Genomic DNA, 13,787 nt, shown 5'->3' with positions numbered 1-13,787 from the left:
CTCCCATCCCTCCCCCCATCCCTCCCCTGCCATCAGCACCAAGGTGAATGTCTAGGCCAGCAAGGGCCGGCCATGTGTCCTAATCTCCTTTTAATTCCTGCATTCCGGCCATAGAACATCTAATCTCTCTGACACCCTTTAGAATTTCCTAAAACATCCTTGCCTCATTTTTGTATGGCATGTGACAGGCAAGTGATTTTAAATTTGAAAGTCATTTTAACTTTACATCGGTGCTTCTCAAAGCGCTTTCTCATGGTGTATATTGTATATATTACATTCAAAATATAGCCTTTAATTGTGGTCATGATTGATATTATCCAAAGATCAACTTCTACTTTCCCTTATAATAAGGGGCAAGTTTACTTTAAGTTACCTATAGAAAGAAATGCGTGTTTTTTTCAAGAAGTACATTTTAAAATGATGCCATGTTTCACCTTGAACTAAATTTTATAAAAGTACAGATTAAACTTTGTGTTCCAGCACAAGAAGAGAGAGAATGGCTTTTGTGACTTAATGCTGGAAACTTTCGCATTATATCAGGAAGCAAACTGGTTGATTTGTACAATCTTTGTACTTCGTAATTGACAAAGCAGAGGAGAGGTTTTAAAAGCTGGTACTTCGTGTGCTTTCCTGCAAACACAACAGCCAGCGTGAGTAGTTTTTCCTCTCCAAAGCGAAAATGGAGCTTGTTCACGCTATATTAGCTTCCAGTTTTTAAAAATGAGAGACATCCTAATATGCCGCGTGAGAATTTTGCTCAGAGAACGCAATCGACGGATCTGATGATGTGTGGTGAGTCTGCAGATCGTCATTCTCATGATGCTTCTCTCGAACATCTCACGTTTCTCCGTGAGCACCCTTCCTTCGCCTCTTTACCCAGGGCTTTCTTACGAGTAGACATTGAATGTGCATGACTAATCATAACAATAATTTAAAACTCCATAATGGCATGAATTTGACGGTGGCCCTGGTGTTCAGTTGTTGGAATCCTGGCTCCACGGCCTGCAGCTGGAAGGCCGGGGCGAGCTGGCCTCTCCACACCTCAGTGTTATCATCCGCAAAGTGGACATTTTAACAGTACCTGGCTCGTAACGTTGCTGACGATTCAAAGACGTGGGCATGTTACGTGTGTAGCAAAGACCTGATAAGGACTAGCTCTTACTATTTTTGTTATTATCCCCACACAGTTAAATCTTTGGGCAGATTGCCCAAAAGAGAGTCTACAAATGATTGGCTTGAACATTTTAGACCAGTTTTACTAATTTGGGGTTAAAACACCCCCAGGGCTGCCACAGCTGGCGTAAAGGTGAAGAAGGCGATCACTTACCTCATGGGTTTGAACATGGCCTTCCCGAAGTCCGAGAACCTGAGAACCAGCTTGAGGTGGACCCCGCTGGGTTTCACAACTGTGAGAGGGAGAAGGGTGAGTTAACCATGCTTCTGGGATGAGCCCCAGGGCTGAGACCCTCTGCTTATTCAATAAACCCAGCTCATGCCCTCTCTTTTTCTCTTGCTTAATAAGACCCTCAAGACTAAGATTCGCTTTTCAAAGCCTGCAGCGTAGGTTCCATCGTGCCAGGCCACGGAAAGTGCATCCACGAGCTCAAGACATCTTTTCTGCTGTTATGAGACAAAGGCCAACAAGACAGGTTTTCCCAGATAAGCACTCACTGAAAATCCCAAAGAATGTTCCCCTAAGAACTGACCTCTTTCTCTTCGCATTTCGGCGGCCCCCTTAAAGGTTCTGATTCTGCCTTCTGTTATCTTGCATTATTAGACTAGTTTGTCTGTATCTCTCCCTATTTAAGACTGTACACCTGGGCTGGGACAGGGCTGGGTGAGCAAGGCACCTAAGATGCACTCAAGTGACTGTGGCAGTGAGTGCGGCCTCCAGACGTGTCGTGTCCTGGGCGCCTCACTGGCCACATCGTCCCTGCTCTGCTGTGAGCCCTGTGAGGCGAGGGACAACATCTCACTCACCTCCCCGTTGTATAAAATGGCAAATGGCAGGTGTTAAAGGGAAGGGGACCTCCGGGCCCTACAGACCTGTCTTTCAAATGTTTAACATGTCACGTCACACTTAGAAATTTCCGACGTGTATTCGGTATCTTGAGGTAAATGGATGAGACTACTCATGGCCGGCGGTGACTGGCCTGGGGACTTCGGTGTCCAGGCCTGACCTGGCCACACTGAGGGCTGTGCAGTGTCCAGGCCGAACTGTACCCAGTTCATGGCACCTTGAGGGGACTGTGCTGTATCTCACACCTGTCTTTTCTTATCCTATTAATCATTGACCCCAGTGGCTCTCCACTTGGGCTGCACTAGAATCATCGGGAGCGTTTTTTCAATGCTCATGTCCGGGCCTCATCCTAGGTCATCAAGTCAAACCCTGCTGGGGCAGAGGTCACGCCTCAGCACGTTTTAAAGCTCCCCAGGCGACTCTAACGTGTTGCTGATTGGATTACATTTTCAGATTTAAGAAGCAATTGTATAGTTGTCCCGTATAATTGCTTCTTAAATCTGGAAATGTACTCCAATCACTTGAGGATTCTGTTAAAATCCAGACTCTGATTCAGAAGATCAGAGGGGGAATTGAGCGTCTGCGTTTCTCACAAACATCTTGATGATGTGATGATGCTGGTCCCACATGAGAGCCCCTTGGAAGGGCCTTCTCTGTGTGTGTGCCGGGGAGGGGAGACGTGATGGGTTCTCAGAGATTTGGCAGAGAGAGTCACGCCCTTTGGACTCTCAACCAGGACCCCCATGGAGTGGCCGGTGGGCCCTTTGCGTTGCTGCCAGGTCCTGGGGTTCACAAAGCTGTGACCGAGGAGTGCAGGGCCCGGTCACTTACTCTGGGTGCAGTCGCACGCCCCGAGCAAGGCCTTCTCGTCCTGGCTGTAATCTGCAGGGGGAGAAGGAGGGTGAGAACACTCAGTCGTGCTTCTGGGAGGGCCAACTCCACGGGGGCCTGTAACAGGTTCACACACCAGAGGGGAGACTGCAAGGCAGCCTGGGCCCTTGATTGTTCATTAGGGGACCTCCTGGAGCTGCAGCTGGCTGTGGCCCCCCAGCCTGCCCCATCCCAGCAGCATTGGGTCAGGAAACTGATACTGGTTTTGCTCCTGCTGTGTCACTTAGACTGTCACAGTGCTTGACAGCACAGACCTGCAGGCAGCAGGCCTGTGTTTGAATCTCAGCCCTATGGCAGGGTCCTTGCCAGGCGGCTTAGCCTCTCTGTGTCTCAGTTTTCCCATCGGTAAAGTGGCAATGATTACGTTCATGTCATAAGATCACTGTACAAGAGAGAGTTGCCAGGGTGAAAAGAAGCACCGGCTAAGTGATAGCCATGAGGTGGATGGAACACCTCCTTATGCCTCCTTTATGGGTTGTGATCACGTTATGGTTGTAATATCTTTCTCAAAGGGAAAAGGTCAAGGTCTATGGTTTCTTCCCTGTTTTTCTCCTATCAGGAGTCAGAGTCAACCTCTTGATAGTCTGCCCTGCAGCCCCACCAGAGGTGGTTTACCCAGCCTGCCTGGGAGCCAGTGAGCCCATCCTGTCTGATCCCGGGAGCCTCACCGGCACTGATGGTGGGAAAGTGCCTCATATCGTGGAGCAGCTGGCTGACGACAGGACTGGACCGGGGGTACAGTCCGTGACGGTTGATGCCCAGGTGGAACTGGACCCAGCTGGCCTCGAGTCGGAGCTGTAGGGGGGTGTCCAGGGAAGTGAGGTTCAGCTGCTCTTTGTATATCTTGTGTCGTCTGAAAGAGAATTTTTTTTTTTTTAATTGGAGAAACAAGAATGCAAAGACCTGCCGAAATGCCTTGTCTGGACTCCACATCCATTCCTTCATGCACTCAGCAAGAGCACTGCACATCTAACGTGTACCAGGCTTAGCGCTGTGCTTAGCATCCCCTGGGAGGCAAAGCAGCCACGCGGTTCGCCCTCCGAGAGCTTACAATCCAGTGAGTGAAACAGGCAAACAGTTAACACACCACACGCAATCCACAAATACCTAATACAAACCATAACAAATCCTGTGAGGGAGAAGGGCAGATGGTTAAGAGTAAAATTAGGGACCTCATATAATCTGGAATCTCAGGGGGTGATCCTGAGCCACTTCGTGCACTTTCCCATTAAAAAGTCTGTATCATGTTTCCCAATATTTTTGACCTAAGGAGTCAGGAGAGAGGGTAGAGAAGGTAATCGGTGGGAACGAGATGAATGGAGGGTGAGGATCCTTAAGTAGAGGCAGAAGCTGAGTTAGATCGATCAACCCGAAGAAGAATCAACTGGCCATTTACTATTTGTTCCGCTCAGGAGCCTTTTCTGCCAGGGGACAAGGGAAAAAGTAAAGAGCAACGTCACTGCCGTTTAAAGGCGTAGAGTCTAGTCTGGGAGACAAGGGTGTCTACGAAATTATCAGAGCACAATTTAAGGCAGTTGTAAGTCCACTGCTAGACGCGTGACTCGGACTAAAACATCTTGACATTCTGGAGAAGGAAAATATGGATTATATGATGCATTGGTCCGAGGAAGACGCAGCGGAAGAAGGTGGACTTTAGCTGGATTCGAGTGGGTGGTCTTTGGATTGAAGGGGAGCCGTGGAGGGTGCTCCCGGATTGGGGCCAATATGAGCACTATGAGAGGCAGGCAAGGGACACACATATCTGAGGATTAGTGAGCAAGGTTGAATAGATGGATGCTTGAATAAAAAGATGGGGTCCTTCTCATCAGAAAGCAAGCAAAATCAGCATGATGTCATCCAGCTAGGTAAAGGTGATCGTGGGGTGAAGGAGGAACTACAGGGTCAGGGTTTGGGTGTTCCTATACACCCGTATTTCTCAAACTGTGATGCCATACCTCTGAGGTCTGTGATGGAGTGAATAACCAAATAAACAGGGCCCATCTTCTTGGAGTGTCAAATTTTATTATTGGTAGTTTTTAAAATTACTTTTATATTAAATATAGACATATTATGAGGAAGAAATCAAAATACACAATCGTTTTTTTCAGACGAAACCCTAATTTTCAAAGAGAATGTCACTTGGTCACCTGAGGCTATGCCTCAGTCCAGGCCCTCAGGGGTAGAGGGTGTTTTTATCCTGCGCTGCCCCTAGTGGAAGAGTTTGGGAAGTGCCGAATACCAACCTGGGTCATCAGTTCTGGCCCAGCCGAATGGAGCTGTCACTCACTTCGCCTTGTGTGAATAAAGCTGAATGACATGGCTGTCCTGCTTTGAGGCTTCCTGTCCTGGGTGAAAGTCAGCAGTCTTGAGGAAGAGGCGTGCTTTTATAAACCGGTGTGAAGGAACGGTTGGTCCTGGCCTTCTTGTTACCTACCATGCACCCCTACTTTGGGAGATTTTCACCTCATATCATATCAAACATATTTAAGTCCACCCCACCTTCAATTCTTTTTGTTCTAATTTTTAGAAGTTTCCTTTGTCATTTTGAATTCTGTGATGAATGATCTAGTAATATAACAGAGTCAATGCTGACTTATTTTTTGTGAACATTTAACTGTATAGTAATTCGTTCTGATTTTGGAGTTTTCATTTCTTGCGCCAATACATTTTCTTTGTTCAGGTCTTGGGGCATTTTAAAAAGCTTTTGAATCTCTTAGGTACTGTGTCCACAGTCTGATGGCTAAAGGACCCTGACAGGCTGTCTTAGTCTGCTCAGGCTGCCCCCCCAAAATATCACAGACCGGTTGGCTTACACTACAGAAATTTATTTTCTCACCGCTCTGGAAGGTGGAAGTCCAGGAGCACGGTGCTGGCGGGTTTGGTTTCTCCTGCGGTCTCTCTCCTCGGCTCGTAGGCGGCCCCCTCCTTTCCTTTTGTGTCTTCCTGTGACCCTTCCTCTGTGTGAGCATCCCTGGTGTGTCTTCCTCTTCTTAGAAGGACACCAGTCCTATTGGATTAGGGCCCCACGCTCTGGCCACATTTAACCTTGAGTACCACCTTAAGTCACATTGGGGGTTAGGGCCTCAATATATGAACCCTGGGGGGACACAGTTCAGTCCATAATACTTGTTCACCCACAATCTTCGCCACTAATCACAAGTAAGGTCCACCTAGAAAATTCTCCTCTAGACAGGCCAGGGAATTAGGAGAGGGAGCTGTCGACATCAAAAGGCAACTGTATGTAGCTGGACCTTCCCATCTGAGCACGTTTCCACCATCCACAGGCTTTTATTAAACTTGTCTCTATCAGCCGGTTACATACTTTCATTTTCCCTTTGACCAGCTTCTCTGAGGGCCGAGATAAGAATTTGCCAGCAGTGGATGTATGTTATTCTGCTCCGGTTGCCGTAACAAAATACTACAGGCTGGCGGCTTAAACCACCTTCATTTCTCACACAGTTCTGGGGGCTGGGAAGTCCAAGCTCAAGCTGCTGGCAGACTCACTTCCCGGCTTGCCGATGGCCACCTTCTCACCATGAGCTCACGTGGAGAGGAGAGCAAACTCTAGTGTCTTTTCTTTGCTTATAAGGACACTAACCTCATCGTGGGGAAAGCACTCTCCTGACCTCGTCTAAACCTAATTGCCTCTCAAAGACCCCACCTCCACATACTATCACCTTGCGGGGGGCGGGGCGCGGGGTGCTCCAGCTTATGAATTTGGTGGGGTAACAAATATCACATCCATGACAATATGAATTTTATTTTTCCACTCCTCTACCCTACTGCCTTTATCTGTAGAGAACACTCACTTAACATGCAAAACATGACTTACACAATATTGATTTTTGTCATTTCAGAAATCGGTGAGAGCATTTCTCCCTAAAAAGGTAATTAGGTATACGGACAGCGAGCTACTCTTGACCAGTTGAAAAAAAAAAGAGTTTCTAGTTATTTTATTTTTTGAACGACGTGGCAGAGTACTTCTTTAGCCAGGAGGGTGAAAACAAAGCAGAGAAATATTGACAAACCAAGAGTCATCTGTGAGACACCTGTCTCTACTTTCTCTTCCTGTACAAGTAACTCCCAAATTGGAGTCATGGAAAGTCATGGAAACAAAGAAGGAGTCCATCATGATCTTTTACATTCATGATAGTCATTTCCCCAATTGTTTAGGAACCTGAGAAGTATGATCTCGTTTACACGTGGAATCTAAATTAGTCAAACTCGCAGAAGCGGAGAGCAGAATGGTGGGTGCCAGGCACTGGGGTCGGGGGTTGGGATGCTGGTCAGCGGGTACAGGGTTTCCTCATGCAAGATGAGTGTGTTCTAGAGATCTCATACACAGCAATGCGATTATAGTCTCACGATCTGCCAGAAGGGTGGCTGATCTTAAGAGTTCTCACCATACGCACATATGCGAGTGGTAACTGGTGATGGATATGTCAGTTAGCATGATCGTGGTGGTTATTTCACAGAGTAGACGTATATCAACATAGGAAGCTGTACACCCTACATATGCAAAGTTTTTTGTCAATTATACTTCAGTAAAGCTGGAAAAACAACAACAAAATAGCAGCCAGTCTGTGTTCTGTGCCTTTTGCTGGTAAAGCAAATGCAGATGTGACCTGGGACAATGTAGCGTGATGTGAAGACACCCCTCCCCACACACACGCATATGTACAGAGACAAGGCAAAGCAAGGGACACTATTATTTTAAGACTGGTCTCGAGCAGCAGAGAGGAAGACGGCTGGGGCATCCTTCCCAAGGGAGCAAGGCCTCTGCAGCCTTCCAGCTTGGGGTGGGGGAAGCTATGAGCTACTGATGGAGTTATTTAAAGTGACACATCTTCAACTGCTTCAGACCCAGTGCTTCACGAAAATCAAGAGAAAGGGCAAATTGTTGACCAGGTCTATAGGCTTCCTGCCAACTTTTTAAAAACTTTATTAATATTTACTTTTATTTGAAAAAATAGGTCAGACTCTAGTTCCCAAGGCTACTTTGAGGTTACAGCTATGTGACTGCAGAACTCTCTGGGGAGTCTGGTGGAAAGATTGCAAAGTCCTGAGCTAAGCCAGTTACCCTGAACTACGGCGGCACAGAAGGAAGTTAGAAGAGAAACAATGATTCTGGTCGATTAGGGTCTGAGGAGAGGGGGTGGGGAGGGGTGGAGCTTTCTTAAGTGGAGCTGACAGCTGATGGATTCCAGCCAGGGCAGCAGTAGGCGACATAGCATCCAAATAAACAAACAAACAAATGTGGTAAACTGGGTGTCGCTTCTGGATGAGGACACATTGCTCTTTAAGTGTCTACATGTACTGTTAGGTGGGGACCCATGGCTTTCTGGTTTGCAATTCTGCCCTTGCCAAAGCTAGTGTCCCAACCAGAGTAGAGGGTGGGGAGGGGGAAGAGTCTCATGTATGATTCTCATCTTTCTCTCCTGATATGCCACACGCTTGCACTGGTTTGGGGAGGTAGTGTCAGCTCCCACTCTATGCAGCCCGCACACACATGGGGGTACGAAACCTGGTCATCTGAGCCCTGGGTTCCAATAAGGACTCTGAAATTTGTTCCCTATGTCCACAATTACTAGGGACTTCTTTTTCCCATAAACAAACAAAACCATTTCCCTAATCTCATTTTCTATGTGAATCAACATGATAGTTGCCCTTTTCAATGATCTTCATTATCACTCAGTATCTAATTAAACCCTTGTTTCATTTCCAGACTAAATTAGTTATTGCTTAGTCTGTTCGCTTTCTAGATAACCCTAATATTTTTCTTAGGATGCTTCTAAGTCTTCGGTCCATTGTGAAAGCAGTCTTCACCTAGGGAACTCCTACAAAGAGGATAAGTTTTCAAAAACACAGTTGTTTGGGTAACTAGAAACAACCAGCTTTGCATGCTAGAGCAAAACCCCTTGGAACATGCCATAAGCCAGGGAAAGACATCTATGTCGTACTGTGGCATTAGACACCAGCGTTGGCATGCCTCGTCACGTCTGCAAGATCCAGGACCATCCAAGAGACCTAGGAATCCGCTCCAGCTTGCTTGTGGTCTCTCCACATGCAAACTCAGCACTGACTAAATTATCTTCGAGGCATTAGAGAGAGACCCTGTTTTCTGTCTTTGAATGTTCAGGCAGGTCTGGCCTTGGGCCCTAGGAGGGGCGGCTGCTGCCACGGGGAGGGCGGGGGAGCCTGGAACTGGGCACCTCAGCTGCTCTTGGTGAGCTGAGAGCATGTGGAGGGTGACAAACCATGTCCCGGTCCCTTCTGGGATCTGAGGGCAGAGCTGCTGGGGTCCAGTGTTAATTAGCCAGGTGCCGCCAGCAACTCGGAGGGTTCAGGGAAGATCTGGAAGATTCTCAGAGGCTTGGGCAGGCCCCTGACCCCATGGCTTCCAGCCCAAAAAACCTCCTCAGGGCCTAATCTTTCCTGTCCGGAGGAAGTAGAAGGAATAGGACTGACCCCTTCCCCCTGCTTCAAGGCACGGATGCCTCCGTTATATTTACAGGTTCCCTGGGGATTCGGGTCAGGCCCTTTGGGAATAACGTGGACCCCGGACCATGCGAGTACACACACAAGAATACTCTCTGCTGGCCACTAAGTGGAGAAGCCAGACAGTGTCAGAAGGTGGAAGTGGAGGCCTCTAGTTTTCTCCAAAACTATGGAGCGAGCCGTTCGTTCCTGAGGTTACCCAGCTGCGGAGCACGAACACCCCTGACTGCTTCCCCCTCCGAATCATTTCTAAATCCTATAGTTCTGTCTCCACAACCTTGGAAATTTTCCCTTTCTTCCTGCTGCCTATGCCAACTGAACCCCCCGCTACAACTCCCCGCCCCCCGACCTGGAGACAGGAATAGCCTCTAAACCGATACTCATAACCTTCCCCAATTCACTCCGGGCCCCGATCACTTGCCAAACTAACTGTGAAGCACAGCTCCAAGCATCTCCCTCCTGCAAAATCCTCCAGACTCCTAGCCCAGCACCCCCACCATGGTCTCCTCCACTCTTTTAGCCTTTCCCCGCCACCCATCACCCTGCTACCTAAGCTCTGGGAGTGATGCTCCCAGACGCCCGCCTCCTGCTGTTTCTTCCCACGGGTTGCCTCCTTCCACGTGTTCACCTGCTGAAATCCTCCTGTGGAACTTCCTCTTTGAAGCTTTTCCAATCCCACACCCGGATGTGATCTTTTTCTCTCACCCCACAAATATTAGTACAACGCCCATTTCTATTGCTCTTGCTGTATGCTGAGTGATGGGGATCTAGAAACGGGTCTTGTTCCTTCTCACAGACCGAATGCGGCAGTGTCTTGTCCATCTCTGCATCCCTGACAAAACCCAACATAGCCTCTTGCACACAGAAGGCACTCACTTTATTACGGGAAGAACTTGGAAGCGCTCAACCAGCACCAACATGTCCTACGGCCTGAGTAGATTTTTGCTATCGATGGCCTACAGACTATTTCAGGGATTCGATGGTTTATAATTCAAGACGAATCTGGTCTTTCTCAGATTATTTCACTCCAGGTTGTCTACAAAGAAAACTTTCTACCTATGAGGGGATTCCACAGGAGTGAGGCAGGACACACGAGAGTCAGAGAGGGTGTGGACTGGATGTCTCCCTGTGAGTTTCAAAGTCACTGGATCACTCAGAACCAAGGCTGGGCATAGGACTAAAGGGTAGCTTTCTACGTTTTGAGTGGAATTGGGACAAACTAGCTTTCGACTAATTTAATGCAAAATCATTGTGAAAGTCCTGGAGCAAGCACACGTCTTGGGACGGAGAGTGTTAAATGCTATTCTCCAGAAGAAAATGAAAATGTGCAGTGTCCTCAGACACAGAAATGAATGGGCAGCACGGAAGATGTTTTTCTGGTCTTTCGAATTTTAGGGAGCTCTCTTGGTTTTTCTCTTACATCTTTGGCTGCGTGGTCCCCGTCACCTCTTCGTCCTTCCTGGATCCATCGTGAAATCCCAGAATTCCTCAAGGCTCTCTTTCTCCCTCTAGCCTGGCTTCTGACGTGATTGCATCCACACCCTCAGCTCCAATGATCACCTGTATCCAGGGGACTCACTAATTTATACCCCCAGCCTTCTGAGCTGCAGACCCATCATGCATGCAGCTGCTTTGATTTCTACAAAGGACAAGAGAGCAAACATTTTCGCCTTTGTAGGCCTTATGTCCTCTGTCCCTCTGAAGGCTCTAGGGGAAATTCCATTCCTTGTTTCTTCCAGCATTTGGTGGCTCCAGGTGTTCCTAGGCATTTGGCTGCATCACTCCAATCTCTGCCTCTGTGGTCACAGGGCGTCTTTGTCTTCTCTCTGTCTGAGCCTCTCTTTTATAAGGACACTTGTGGCAGCATTGAAGGCCCACCTGGATAATCCAGGACTATTTCCCCATCTCGAGATCCTTCACTGGATCGCACCTGCAAAGACTCTTTTTCCAAACGTCACTTTCACAGTTCCAGAGATCTGATATGCACATCTCCTGGGGGCCGCTTTTCTGCCTCATCTGAAGAGTAAACTCTTAGACCCCTATGGCTCTTCCTAAGGGTGAGGGCAGAGTGTTAGCCGGTAGCAAGAAAGCATACAGAAGTTGGAGGACAGGTGCAGAGCTGGCAAGGGAACCAGCGGTGTTGATATATGCCATTATCCATCTGGCCGGGCCGGCCAGAATCCCAGGTGTGATCCTGGGAATTTCTCTCTCCCTCCCCGCAATGTCTACTCTGTCGCCAAATCACGTAGCTGTTACCTCCTAAACAGCTCTTACATCTGTCCACCTCTCTCAGCTCTGCCACCATCTTCCTAGTCTGAGCCACCTGGACTTTTTCGATAGTCTCCTAAGTGGATATTTCTCTTCGGACCCTCTTTCATCGGTTCTCCTAACCGCAACCAAAATAATTACTTTTCAAAATGCAAACCTAACCCTGTCGGCCCAGGTACATCCGGTGTCTCTATCGTTCAATCATCTTCTTCACCACCCTTACAAGCCCTGTACTAGCTAAGTGATATCTATCAGGCACAGGTGGCTATTTAAATTCAAATTATTCAGTAACCACGCGTGACCAGGGGACACCCTTTGGGACAGTGCACATCACAGAACATGTCCATCATCGTGGGACGTTCCATTGGGCTGTATTGATCTCCACCCATGCCCTCCACTCTGGCCAGAGGTGAAGACTCACCCTGCCACAGAGGCTCGGAACACGCTCTTTACTCCGTCCGGGGCACTCTTGCATCCCCCTCTTCAATCCTTCTCCCCTGCCCAGGAGCTCAAGCCTCACTTCCTCGGAGGGCTGCCCTGGCCCTCGGACAGGGCCATGTCCTGGTGTTCCCTCTGTGTTCCATTGCACCATGTTACACTTAATTCCACATTTGCTTGTGTTTATCCACCCCAAGTACAACAAACGTAAAGACTCGTTCCGTTTGACTCTGGGTCCTTGGCATCTGCCGGGTAACAGGCGCTTACTAAATATTTGCCTAATGAATGTGCTTCTTATCTGATCTGCAGAAGACGCACAGCTCTGTCGGAACCACCCTCAGCATTTTTCTGGAATAACAGTTAATAGGAATCACAAGCTTACTCAAGAGAAGCTGATTTGCATGCTCTTTGGGCATTATATGTTGGCTATAATGTTAAAATCTCCGGAAATCCCACCTGCCATCCTTCCTGTCTTCTAACTGTGTTACTTCTTAAGTTTCCCAGTTCTCCTGAGTCACGATGGCCTGAACTGATCTTCGGAAATAATTTCCGTCCTTTCCGATGAAATAACTAGTCTCCCATTGGCAGCCGACACAGGTTCCCTTCCAAAAGCAATGAGGCCAAGCCCCCTCGAGCCTAGTTATTTGTGTGTTGCTGAATTTATACTTGGCTACATTCACTGATGATGAAGCTGTTATGAGAAATGACACTCTCTCTGTTTTAAAAGCTCACGCTGAGGTCCCCTGGGGAGGAATTCGAGGGATAGTCCACTAATTATTTTCTAATTGCTTGAACTTCTGCTCATTTTCTGGAGCCATTCTTTCCTGAGCAATTCTAGGAGGCATGCTCCAGGTTTAGCGGTGTGATGGGGCTTCCTGCCGCTCATCACCTGGCTTGGGAGGGGTGATGGGTGGAGACTCATGGAACCCTCACCATCTGCACTCGGGACATAAGAATGGGTCTATCGCACGCTCAAGCAAAAGTCTCTCTGTTGGAAACTCACTTTAGTGGCCACTGTGTCATACATAGCATCAAAAGAAAAACAGAGCAACGGCAAAATATTTCAGATTCACGTGTTTTCTTTGCTAAGTTTCCCGAGGGCGAGGACCTGCCTTGGATGTCTTTTGCACCCTCCTCGGTATCAGGCAAGGTTCTACGCACAGTAAATGCTCCGTAAATCACCGACTCTGAGATGCCTGGACAAGTTTCCTGCTGCAAAGGCTCCGTCAGACTCTAAAACATGAGGGTCGGAACTTGGGGGAATGAAATCTCTTGAACGAGGGAATTGCTCTAGAATCCCCTCTGGTAGAATGGAGCTTGTACGTTTGGTCTTACTCATTTTGTGAATTTCCAAAAGCACTTTCTTATAAAGAAAATTTAAAAAAGCATTATAGTGAACTTCTATGGGATGTGGCTTTTGAATTGAATCTGTGCATCTGTTTGATCCATATGTCTGTTTCAATATTTCTTTTTTTTCCCCCTATATTCTCTTTCTTGACATTAGTCTTAGAAAGAACACTTCTCATAGTCGCTTTTATCATAGTGGTGATGAGTTTGGAAAAATCCTCCTTCGTAGTGTCCTATTTCTCCTGTGACCAGAAAGGATCCTGGTGCTTATACAACTTGCGGGACCATTTTTAAGAAAAAGAGTACACAATTATGAATGCAAAAT

The 13,787-nt window shown here is 47.7% G+C and overlaps 1 protein-coding gene across 1 annotated transcript in view; it reads right to left on the bottom strand.

Moving 5' to 3' along the window:
- The window catches only part of FAM20A (FAM20A, golgi associated secretory pathway pseudokinase), a 15,021-nt gene extending 11,141 nt beyond the window's left edge, over positions 1–3,880 (bottom strand). The window contains exons 1-3 of the mRNA XM_006912416.3: positions 3,580–3,880; positions 2,852–2,902; positions 1,328–1,406 (exon numbers count right to left, since the gene is read on the bottom strand). Of these exons, the coding sequence (XP_006912478.1) occupies positions 1,328–1,406; positions 2,852–2,902; positions 3,580–3,880 (431 nt within the window). The remainder of the gene's footprint in view (positions 1–1,327; positions 1,407–2,851; positions 2,903–3,579) is intronic.
- Positions 3,881–13,787: the final 9,907 nt, after the last annotated feature.

Source organism: Pteropus alecto, unplaced genomic scaffold (assembly GCF_000325575.1).
Source record: "Pteropus alecto unplaced genomic scaffold, ASM32557v1 scaffold134, whole genome shotgun sequence".
NCBI classification, from domain to species: domain Eukaryota; kingdom Metazoa; phylum Chordata; class Mammalia; order Chiroptera; family Pteropodidae; genus Pteropus; species Pteropus alecto.
The sequence above is the reverse complement of the archived record's forward strand: the minus strand, read 5'-3'. Positions and strand labels throughout refer to the sequence as shown.